At 37.8% G+C, this 12,852-nt stretch overlaps 1 protein-coding gene across 2 annotated transcripts in view; it reads right to left on the reverse strand.

Moving 5' to 3' along the window:
* Window positions 1-12,281: 12,281 nt before the first annotated feature.
* The window catches only part of LOC133839028 (uncharacterized), a 59,890-nt gene continuing 59,319 nt past the window's right edge, over window positions 12,282-12,852 (reverse strand). The window contains exons 4-5 of one of the 2 annotated variants that reach the window (XM_062270328.1): window positions 12,620-12,707; window positions 12,282-12,565 (exon numbers count right to left, since the gene is read on the reverse strand). In XM_062270328.1, the coding sequence (XP_062126312.1) occupies window positions 12,282-12,565; window positions 12,620-12,707 (372 nt within the window). The remainder of the gene's footprint in view (window positions 12,566-12,619; window positions 12,708-12,852) is intronic. The other variant, XM_062270329.1, reaches the window with a different exon arrangement.

The raw sequence follows: 12,852 nt of genomic DNA on the forward strand, positions 1-12,852 counted from the left end.
TTAACTTTTCATTTATAGTTTTATGAAACCTTTCTATATCTGATATTCCTGTTTTACTTGTTGTTATGTTAATTTTTATGCCTTCTTCTTGTAACCAAATTTGCAAAGCCGCACTGATGAATGCTGAATCTTTGTCTGCTTTTATCTCTATGGGTTTTCCCATTTCATTGAAAACTTTTAGTAAAGCTCTTTTAGCTTCTAACCAATCTCTACTTTGAACTTCAACTAATGTTGTGAATTTGGAATAAACATCTATACAAGAAAGAAATTGTTTCTTATCTATCATATAAAAATCTATAACATATTTATCCCTAACATTAAGTACTTCGGGTGTTATCTCGAACGTGAGTTTTGTATCTCTATGTTCGGTTTTTGCTATGTTGCAAATTTCACATTCATTAATTAGATTTTGTATTAGTTTTTGGTAATCAGGGTAATAATATTTTTCCTTAAACCAATTTATTGTTTTTTCTATACCTGGATGTAACAATTTTTTATGTGTTTTTAAAATTAATTCTTTAAACTCTGCAAAAGTTTGTAAGTCAATTAATTTTAGGCTTGTTTTCATTATTTTAGTTATATTACTTGGATTTATTATTTCTAAATAAGCTCTTTGGAAAATTGGAAAATCTATTTCATTGTGAAAATAGACAATACTTTTTTCGAGCAAAGATATTCCTTTATCATATCTTTAGCATATTGATTATTCATTTCCTTATAAGAAATTTTTATGTTAAGTTTATGAAAATAGTGGTTTGTTTCTTTCGGTTATTGGTATGTGATATTGACTGTCCTCTTGAGCACTATGTATAGTTGCTCATGTGCTAATTGCATCTTCTCCTAAGAAATTCTCTTCTATTTTTATACGTGAAAGTGCATCTGCTACGTTATTTTCTTTTCCAGGTAAATACTTGATTTGATAATCGTATTCGTTTAATCGGATTTTCCATCTTTGTAATTTCATGTTTGGTTCTTTAATGTTACTGAGCCAAACTAGTGGTTTGTGATCGCTTAAGATCTGGAATTTTCTACCGAATAGGTAAGAACGGAAATATTTGGTTGCCCACACGATAGCTAATAGTTCTTTCTCTATAGCTGAATAGTTTGATTCGTGTTCGTTTAAAGTTCGACTTGCATAGCAAATGGGTTTGTGTTCCTGTGATAGAACGGCGCCTATAGCGAAGTTGCTAGCATTTGTAGTCAATGAGAATGGTTTCTCGAAATTTGGATAAACTAGTATCGGATCGGACGTTATTAAAACTTTGAATTTTTCAAATGCTGACACATAAGTGGGATCTTTTATGTTTATGGTGGCGTTTTTCTTCAACTTTGTTGTCATGGGTTTTGCAATATTTGCGAAATTGGGTATAAATTTGCGATAAAATCCGCAGAAACCTAGGAATGATTTGATTTCTTTTGGTGTCTTTGGTATTGGGAATTCAACAATTGCCTTAATTTTGTTTGGATTTGGTTTTATACCTTGCGTGGTGATTACATGCCCGAGGAAATCAGTTTCCTTCTTCATGAATTCGCATTTGTCTAATTGTAATTTCAAATTTGCTTCCCGAAGTTTTGAGAAGACTTTCGAAATGGATGATATGTGCTCTTCCAATGAAGTGGAGTAGATAATAATATCATCTAAGTAAACTAGACAATCCTTGAAGATCAGATCTTCAAGTAGGTTATTCATACAGCGCTGGAAAGTCGCTGGAGCATTTTTAAGCCCAAAGGGCATACGAGTAAATTCGTAGTGACCATGCTTGGTTGAAAAGGCAGATTTTGCAATTGAATCGGGATCCATGTGGATTTGATGGAAACCCTTTGCAAGATCGATCGAAGTATTGGCATTTGCCTAACTTGTCTAGGATCTCATCCATATTTGGTATGGGGAATTTGTCGTCAATGGTTATTTCATTGAGGTTTCGGTAGTCAATGACTAACCAGAATTTTTGTTTTCCTGAAGCGTCCATTTTTTTTGGAACAATCCAGATGGGTGAACAATAAGGAAATTTGATTTTTTAATTATGCCCTGCTCTATCATTTCGTTCATTTGTTTATTGACTTCTTGATCGTAAGCCTGTGGGTATTTATAGGGTCTTTTATATAATGGGTCTTCGTGTTTCGTTTGAATTGAATGCTTAATCGTACTAGTGAAAGTCAAATTTTCACCTTCCCGGTACTGAATATCGCGAAATTCATGTAAAACATTTTTTAGTTTTTCTACCTCTTCTGTGTTAAGATGTTCAAGTCTGAACTCATTACACTCTTTTAATTCATCTTCGATTGCGAAGTTGAATGGCCTATCTTCGGTCAAGGGTGGATTTGCACAATCTTCTGTGTAAGTTTCTTCAGAATTTTCTTCTTCGTTTTGAAATGTAAATTTATATTCTCCTAATGTAACTGTGCCATTTTCGTAATCAATTTGGGATTTACTGGCTTTTAAGTATTCTCTTCCTAATAGCATATCATAATTTTCAGAGAAATTATGAATGTAAAATTTTTGTTTTGTAGGGCAAAGTCTGCTGGGACCAAAAAGTATACTTTCTGATAATTCGGTAGTGCCAATAATTGTTTGAACATTGATTGGATTTTTATGAATTGGAAAACTGAAAATATTTTGTTTTTAAAGGTTTATTGAAGAACCTGTATCAATGATACATTTTAGGTTTACTTCATTCATTTTGATTCTTATGTATGGTGTGTTTGCTCTGCATTTAGTTCCGAGGCACTTTGATGAAAATTTTCACCTTGCTCCATTTTGAACTGGCCACTTTGGCTTTCCCTTTATCTTTTTACCGGTGGGTTAGGCCCACGGCTTGTTGAGGTGTCCCTCGAATAGTTATAAGGGTTTTGGGTTTGAGCTTCTTTTAGTTTTTTATTGAATTCTTGGTGAAGATTTTGATTATTCTGATTTGAATTTGAGTAATTGATTTGTGGTTTTGAATTGGACGAATCATCTGAATGAGAATTGTTTGAATAGTTTGCGTAAGATTTATTTTGATTCCTACGACTATTGTTTTCACTTTTATGGTTATTCTGAGTCTCATAAGACTCATAAATGCCTTCTGTTTAAGCAACGGCTTTTAGCTTGCTTATTGAAGTTATATCATGCCTTGCTAAGGTCATGTATATCCTGTCTGGTAATTTTCTGGTTATTACATTTTTTGTAGTAATTTTTAGTGTATATTATTGCTGTGCTACCGTCAGTGTCTAGTGCTAACTTATTGCTAACAATATAGGATTTTCTCTCGAGCTCTTCGACGAACTTACGTAGACTTCCATTCCAGTTGGTGTTGTATAGTCTTCTTAGTAACTCTTCATAAGGTGTCTGTGTCCTGAATTCCTCGATGAGGGACGATCTCAGCGACATCCAATTGTTCGATTGCGTAATCTGGGATGTACGCAAGGATTCTCCATCCAGTTGTCGTTCAATAACACCGAAGATTACGCTGCTTTGGCGTACATCAGTTGTTGAGTATAGAGACAGAATAAAATCTATTCTCTTTATAAATGCCGACAAATTTTCTGCTCCGTTATCAAACGCTGGCACGTGTTTGATTTGATTTATACACTGGTTTAAGTGTGCTTCTGTTAGTTCGGTTGCCATTTTTGATTTGTTATTAATTTGCACACGTGGTTCGGGTTTTTTGAGTTTTTTATTATGCCGGATTTTTTACAAGGTTTTTTGTATTACCGTTTTAATAACGCACTCACGCACGTAGATGTTTTTCGCGGATACGTTTTGTATAGTTCACAACTAGGACGCGTTTACCCAGGACAATGTTAAAGTCCTTCTAGCGGTTCACGACTGCTTTGTTGATTCAGTAACTAGTACGACGTATTCTACCGGCTGCGCCAATTAGACGTTCGCGGTGCACGAACAGAAAAAAAAAACAAGGATTTATTTTTGTTTACTTAATAGACTACTTTATTTTTATTTATAAGGTCGCGGGCTACGCGTCTTAAGTGAGGAAAGTGTCTTTAAAAACTAAACTCACAATATGCTGAGCTCTAACATGAAAGTTCTTATTACGACTTAGGGCTAACATACGTGTGATGTTTTGTGTTTGTGTTAGTGCAGTAATGCTGAGTCCTCAAATTGCAAATGGAAAATTTTAATGGACTTTGGATTTTTTGGAAGTGGCACGATCGCCAATGTAATAGGATCTTTTTGTTTGTGACAGTTGGTGCCGTCGCGACAAATGTTTATGTTTATGATATGATTTGTGGGAAAGAATTTGGAAGATAGGGGAATAATTATGAGTGTTTGTCATGTACGAGAAATTATTCTGGTGGTGGATATATTACTATATATATTCGTAGCTCTAGCTTTAAAATTACACTTGTTATTCGATTTTTTTTATTTGCGGAGGCGGAAGTGGGCGTGGCAAAAATTTGAAACAAACTTGATCTGCGTGCAAACATAGCAAATGCTGTCGAAAAAAAATTATAGCTCTATCTCTTATAGTCTCCGAGATCTAGGTGTTCATACGAACAGACGGACATGGCTATATCGTCTCGGCTGTTGACGCTGATCAAGAATATATATACTTTATAGGGTCGGAGATGCCTCTTTTTACCTGTTACATACATTTCCTGCCGGCACAAAGTTATAATACCCTTCTACCCTATGGGTAGCGGGTATAAAGACACATTTTTAGATATATACTAAGTTAAACACATTTTTAACGCAGTTGTTAATATATAACCCCTCCATAAAACCAAAGATATATAAGGCCATATTGTACCAAAGCTCACATATGTGTGAAATGGAGCAACCAGCAAAACTTATATCAAAAAAATTAATAAGCGGACGCAATAGAGTGAAAAACACCAAAGCACTATGGGTAAAAAGTCCAAAATTGCGGCATTTTTACCATTTTTGAAGATAGAAACATGAAACTTTGTATATACATATACCTAAAAAATAAAGAAAAAATTTCATATTTTTTTTTTATAATTGGACCACGCCTTCCTTCCCGTCCACCTTACCATGATATTACAATTTTAGATTATTTTTCTAAAATCTTGCTTTAAAATATTTTAATGTATTATATTTAATAAAATTGCACTAAAATATTAAATTAATATATTTTTAGCAAATTCACATTTTAAATTTGATTTGGATCCATGCAAAATGAAATAAAAAATTAGTTAGAGCCCAATATAATATTTTGTGACTCCATACCTTGATATCCAGTTAATAATTTATTTTTCACAGAGCTCTTCCTCCAACTCCAGGGAACTCTGCCCGAAAATTTCGAGTTCATTATCTCCGCCTTCTTCTACCTGATTATCATTATTGTCTACACATGCCCATGTTATTGGAAGCTCAATATCAGGAGATTTCAAAAGAGCTATAACATCTATTGGTAGGCTTTTTTATAGTTTATTTAGTGCCAATGTACCAGTACTTTATGCAAAATTGGAGACATTGGATACCACTCATAAGTATTAACGTATAAGTACATCAAGTACCTACTTTAAGTTTTGATGGGCATACCTCATACTCACGTTATGTAGCAATTAAAATTATATAAACACTTTTCAAAATGGCATGCAACAATAGTGGAATTGAATTTTCTGTTTCATAGACTAGTTTAAATGCAAATTTTCACTTTAACTTTGGTCTTGCCTTAGCAAACGTTAAGCGTTTACGACCAGGCTTTTCGCGTGGAACATCATCATAAGAAACTCAATTATGAACGAGGATGCATGCCATTGCGCAGGCTTTTCTGTTACATTTTCGCAAATTAGTGTTATTCAATCCGAAAAACTGCATAAGCTTATATTTTATTAAGAATTGCTGAACATCACTTAATTCATTTTCATCGATATTTATATTGCAAAACAAACTGCTTCGCAGCAGTTTGTTGACGGTTGTTGTTGCACCAAAAATCAAGCAACATTGAATAACAAGACATAAATAAAACTGCAACATTGAGTTTTGCCGTCAATCGGGCAAAAATGATAAAAATGTTAACCACATTGATTGTTAACAGATTAGTTAATAACATTCAGCTTAAAAATTGCCTCGACTGGAGTCTCACAAGTTAGACCCCACAGAAATACAGATACATTTGTTAGCAGGAACCTAAAAACATACCAAACATACGCTCAAGTTACTGCAGGAAATAGTATCGCAAATACGTCAGTAGAAAGAATAGAACAGCTTCTAGGAAAACAATTTCAGCTTATCAATAATTAACTTAGCACCATAATGAATCTTGTAAATAAGCTATGCAAATAAATCTGAACTTAGGAATATGGAATTCCAATGGGCTTCCAATCAAGTTAATGAAATATCTTTATTTTTAAAAACGAATGCCATTGACATCATGCTGACTTCATTAGCAAATTTTTTTTAGAATTATTGTATACGACGTCAGAAATGGGAGTGCTGCAATCATTGGCAAGCAGGGCTTTAAATTTTAAATCATAGACAGTAGTAGGGAAAACGCTTTGCAGGCTGCCACAATTCTGATAAAATGTATGCACGCAGATGTATCAATAACAGCGATCCCCATTTACTGTGGGAGGCGACTTCAATGCCAAATATCCATTGTGGGGATTCCGATTGACGAATCCAAAGGGAGCGGAGTTATACGAATGCATACGAAACAATAACATAACAACTTTGTCAACTGGTAAGCCTACAAACTGGTCTGATAGTCGAAAAATTCCAGAATTGATTAATTTTGTAGTATTCTCTGGAATCCCTTAATCGCACATGCGAGTAATGGAAAGCTTTGGCCTTAACTCAAATCATTCGCCAATAATAGCTATTTACAGCACAATAGCTAAAATGTTGGAAAAATTATAAAATCATTATAGCCTCTACAGTCATTAACACATTTAAAAGCTATTTAGGCTCAGATATAAGCCTGGACATTTCGTTAAAAACAGGAGAGGAAATATACTATGAAGTCGAGCTTTTCTGCGTAAACGGCAAAAAACTCACTACCCTGCTGACAAAAGATTATACCATGAGACTGCATTTGAGCTTCTTTAACGAACGAGACTGAAGTAGAAAAATTTCTTGAGTCATCCTGCCAAATGAGTTTGCCTTTTTGTTGATGCCAGATGATGACATTTGTGACCACTCAAACCAGCTGACAGTGTGCTCGCGATCGTTTGTTATCGATAGTGATAAAGTTAGTATATTGTGTTGGTTACCCTGCCCACTTTTAGTGCTTTTGCATCAAACATATGAAAGTTTTTCATTCTCTGTGCGCACTACAAGTGTTTTTCATAGTAAAAAATAACACAATAACACTTAAAAATTTCAAATTACTACTCGACGCAAAGTGCGTTTTTATTTACCAACGCCACCGGTGTCTCACTCGCGTGAAGGAGCAAATAACCGAAGTTGGGTCAGTCAGGAGTGAAGCATCCGCTCCTCCTGTATATTCCAGTGGCTGCCGGCTCCCTCCAGTTGACACCGAAGCTTTCCATGGGGATTACTTGCGTTGGTGATATTCCGTGATCTTTTCACGGCCATCTACGCTAACAAGCTAAGGTTGACTCCTGTCGAGAAACGGTTCCATCTGAATTCCAAAACTGTAGATGAGGCCAACGAGATCATTGCCAAGTTCCGCTCACGAATGATGGTTTCGCGTTGGCTTGGAGTGCTCTCTGTGAGCGCTTTGAAAACAAGCGCTTATTGATCACGAGCGAGCTCAAAATACTCTTCAACCTGTCCACGGTTTCGAAAGAGTCGGGGGCAGCAATTAAGGAGCTGCAGAGCTCGATTCAGCGGTGCTTGACCGCTCTTGTGCACTCAAACATTTCCGTCTCTAGTTCATTTGCAGACTGCATCCGGGTTTTCATTGCTCATCGAAGCAATCCAAGCTTACACTTTCATTATGGGAGCAATCATTGGTGGACAAGTCCAAGATTCCCGCATGGCTGGACATGAGCACGTTTCTCAACGAGCGTTATCGTACACTCGAGGCGATTGAGGACGTGAAACAAACTTCCAACTCACAGAACGCTACTGCTGGATCATCCCGTCCGCAGCAGAGTTCTAAGCGAGAAACCTCTTTTGAGGTCCGATTCACTCAGAAAGGCAAATCGTGTGATTTGTGCTCAAAAGAAAATCACCCTTTCCTGTCCTTATGGATTCAAAGCACACACCGTTCCAACGAATTCTGTTTCACACGTCAGACGGTGAGATAGGTGACTTCGAGTTAAACACAGTTATATTGGGTGTCAACTGCGCTCCTTTCCTGGCCCTACGAGTCCTCCAGCAACTCGCTGAAGACATACGCTTGCAGTATTCTCTTGCAAGCCGAGTCATCTCCAGCAGCACGCATGTGGACGACATCCTGGCAGGGACACACACTAAGGAATAGGACATCCGGACCATTACGGAAATGTGTGCTTCCCTGGACTGCGCAGGCTTCCCGCTGGGGAAGTGGACATCGAACAACAAGAGCATGCTATAGAATATCCCAAAAGACTTCCTAGAACTCGAGTATGGCGAAAACTCTGGGCATCAGGTGGCAAGCTCACGACGACGAGTTCTTCTTCATGCCACCAGAAGTTGCCCATCAGGACTCCTTCACAAAGAGGGAAGTGCTATCGCAGATTGCTGCGTTGAGACGTCGAACAAAGTGACCACGCATCTCCTCACTGCGAAGACAAGAGTGGCTCCTGTTAAGTAACTCTCAGTGCCACTTTTGAAACTTTGTGGTGCAGTCCTGTTGGCTGAGTTATCTTCAGCCCTCCTCCTGAATCTTCCAGCAGAGGTTTTCAGACTTTTTATACCCGCTACCCATAGGGTAGAAGGGTATTATAACTTTGTGCCGGCAGGAAATGTATGTAACAGGTAGAAGGAGGCATCTCCGACCCTATAAAGTATATATATTCTTGATCAGCGTCAACAGCCGAGACGATCTAGCCATGTCCGTCTGTCCGTCTGTCCGTATGAAACACTGGATCTCAGAGGCTATAAGAGATAGAGCTATAATTTTTTTTCGACAGCATTTGTTATGTTTGCACGCAGATCAAGTTTGTTTCAAATTTTTGCCACGCCCACTTCCGCCCCCGCAAATCGAAAAAATCGAATAACAAGCGTAATTTTAAAGCTAGAGTTGCGAATTTTGGTATATACAATATTTACTATAGTAAATATTTGTGGTGGCATGGACCAGAAAGGCTCCATCTCCAACCGGATCAATGGCCAACATCTTCAAATCCCATTCTGGAGACTCTGCTGGAGCAGTGGATTAGGTGTAATATTGCCAAGTTACCTCCTACTCCTGACTTCTTGAGCAAGTTCTTTGATTTTGGCAGAGCACTTCCGCCTACGTTTTCATATCGATTGATAAAGGTTGGAAATCGGGAGTTCCAGGCTCGACCGTGGTCAACGCTGATGAGCTGTCACGGGTCCAAGAGCGACTAATCATCATGACTCAACGACAAACCTTTCCGAAGGACTACCACTGTTCGCAGTCCATGCAGCAGGTTCCTTCTTCAAGTTCAATCCGAAACTTGAATCCATTCCGCGAGAAATTCCTGGCCGTATTTTCCGGTTTCATAGCACGGCGCGGGTGCCCACAGCAAATGCACTCAGACAACGGTAAAACCTTCGTTGGAGATGACAAGGTGATCTCCACCGACTTTTTGGAAGCGACGAGTGAGTGCATTATCGCACAACATGGTCACAAAAGCCTATCCTGGCACTTCAACCCGCCGGGCGCCCAACATATGGGTGGATTATGGGAAGCCGGCGTAAAGAGTTTTAAGGCACTCTTTTACAAGGCGACCTCCACCACAAAGTATACGTTTTTAGAGTTATCCACTCTTCTGTCTAAGATCGAAGCCTGCCTGAATTTGAGCCGATCTCTCCGATATCCGAAGATCCTACGGACCTACTAGCCTTAACTCCTGGCCATTTCCTCATAAGTAGCCCGCTTATTTCGGTGTTGCAACCAGAAATTATCCAATCGGCAATCCCCATCCTAAATCGATGGCAGCGACTGAAGGCTCTTCACCAACAATTCTGTTTCCTTTGGAAGCATGAGTACTTGAAGGAGCTACATAAACGGACGAAATGGCAATCCCCTACATGGAACCTTTAGATCGGTGACATGGTCGTCGTAAAGGAAGACAACCTTCCCTCCAACGAGTGGCGCCTAGGACGGATGCTGACGACGTGTCCAGGTAGCGATACAAAGGTCCGAGTTGTAGAGGTGCTCACAGCGCGGGGTATTATCCGAAGACCCGTCGCCAAACTGATTCTACTACCGATGGAGGACAGCAAATCTCACCCCTCTCAGTCGGAAGGACTGGCGGACGAATAACCTCCTATTTCGTTTCCCAATTCGTCGTCTTGTGCTGTCTTATGCTGTCATGTTCCAAGTGTCATTGAAAATTTAAAAGAGACTACTATAATAATCACTGTTTTGTTTCAGTCCATGTAGTATGCCATCACATGCAGCCGACGAACAGAGCCGCCCCGCTGGCATCAACTCCTTCCGGTGTCGCGGTTGAGAGCAGTACTTATTAACAAGTACTGCTCTAACTGTCTGGCCCACCTCCGGGCAATACTGCCGCGGGAAGCTGCAGGGTGTTTCAGAAGGACCACCACACGCTCCTACACTTCAAAGAGGCACACAGCGCTCGCCTCCGCCGTAACGAGCAACCGGACCCCGCTCGGTCTCCAACTCCAACACGGCCCCGCTCCCGCTCGCCTTCCCACCATCGGCAGGCCTCACCTCTGGCCGAAAGGGCGTTCGCAACTTCGTACTGCTGCAGGTTGATCCCCAGCTTTGCCGCCGCACCCCCTCCGACCTGTCGATGACGAGAACTTGAAGCAGTTCCGCAGCATCACACTCGCCGACGAACGCTGGTTCCAGCCATCGATGGTATCCCTGGTGCTCGGCACTGATGTGTATCCTCTTGATCTTAAAAAGTAGGCAAAAACGCCTTCTTACTAGGGCTAGGTTGTTTTGGCCGACAATCTGGTACATTGTGCCGTCTATGGTATATTTTGAATGCGGTACTATATCGATATACCAAACATACCATTTGGTATATTTTTAATATTTTTGGTATATTTTGAAAAAATTACCGCAATTATTTGCCTTTATTAAAAATGGGTGGCGGGTATCTCACAGTCGAGCACACTCTACTGTAACTTTTTTACTTGTTTTTCTATGAATTAGTATAGTATACATGGGTCTTGTTATAGCGTAACAATATCGTGACAATTGTAGTGCATCAGGTGACTCGATTGGATTGATCACATAAAAAATTCAATCTTCGATTAAGGCTAGAATATTTCCCATTTAAAATTATGTTTTGAACAAAACTCAAATAATACGTTGAGTAACCTCTATGGGAATAAAGACAGCTTTTTTTGCATTATTACCGCTTTTGAATTTTTTTTACAATTATGTTTCAAAATATTTACATTTGATTTAGAGCCCCACAAAATTCAATAAAAACAAGTAAGAAAGCAACAATTGAGTGTGCCTGACTGTGAAATACCCGTTACTCATTTTGAGAAAAAACAATATATTTTGATAATATTCTCAAAATATACAATAATAAATCACAAAATACAAAAAAAAAACTTGTCAAATTGTATATTTGGTATATTGATATGGTACTACATTCAAGATATACTAGAGTGCAAAATATACCAGATTGTCAGTTAAAGCATAAAAGACCCCTAAAAAGTAGTTGCTTTTGCCCATACAAAAGTATTTCTTTAATCTGATCGCAATCAAATCAAGAATCACAATTACTATAGTTATTTTGTATATACGAAAATTCATGACTCTAGCTCTAAAATTACACTTGTTATTCGATGTTTGTGATTTGCGAGGGCGGAAGTGGGCGTGGCAAAAATTTAAAACAAACTTGATATGCGAGCAACATAATAAATGCTGTCAAAAAAAAATTATAGCTCTATCTCTTATAGTACTTTATATACTTTATAGGGTCGGAGATGCCACCTTCTACCTGTTACATACATTTCCTACCGGCACAAAGTTATAATACGCTTCTACCCTATAGGTAGCGGGTAAAATAATAATTATTAGTCTTAAAATAAACAAATTATATTTATATAGCAGAAAAATAAATACCAAAAGATTAATAAATAAGTATTTTAAAAGTCCCACAAAAGTATTTTGAAGTATGTTTTGGTGTGATCATAAAATATTTTGACAATTTTTCCGTGTCAAATTTAAGCTTGCCAATGTTAATAAAAGCGATTCACTCAAATTTTTTGATTGTCTTATTAAACAACTCTTACCAAAATTATAAATTTATTTAGGCTGATTATCGCGCTCAATTATGTTATTTGTGTTACGATATTTAGGACTACCGATTCCAATGCTATGTGCTATAGTATATTTAATTACCATTGTAATACACATTAGAACCTGTAAGACAAACATTCCAAACGATAAAAACGCGAGCGTTGTTAGAGCGATGTCAGTGATATCCTTAAGGCTAATTTCTTTGATTAATTTTGTTGGCTCCAATATTGCATTTATATGTTCTGCAGGTGGATCGTGAACTTCATAGTTGGCGTAACTGGTTTCATATCCTAAAGATTGAAGAGGATTTAATGTTAGCACGCGTAAATTTTTTAAAATCTTACCAGATTTACTGATTGGTTCAGTATTTTCTGCAATGTGTGTGTTTTTTAATGACAATCTCGGCATCAGAGAAAAAGTCTGTGGATATAACTTTAAGGAAGCACATTAAAAATTAATTTAAAGGTATGTAGTTGTGGTAAAATAAAACAAGAAGGATGCCACCATAAAATTAATATAACTATTTTAAATTTAACGGGTTTTATACATGAATCGATAATTCATGTAATAATTCATA

The sequence above is a fragment of the Drosophila sulfurigaster genome, chromosome 2R, assembly GCF_023558435.1.
Source record: "Drosophila sulfurigaster albostrigata strain 15112-1811.04 chromosome 2R, ASM2355843v2, whole genome shotgun sequence".
Taxonomy (NCBI): Eukaryota; Metazoa; Arthropoda; class Insecta; order Diptera; family Drosophilidae; genus Drosophila; species Drosophila sulfurigaster.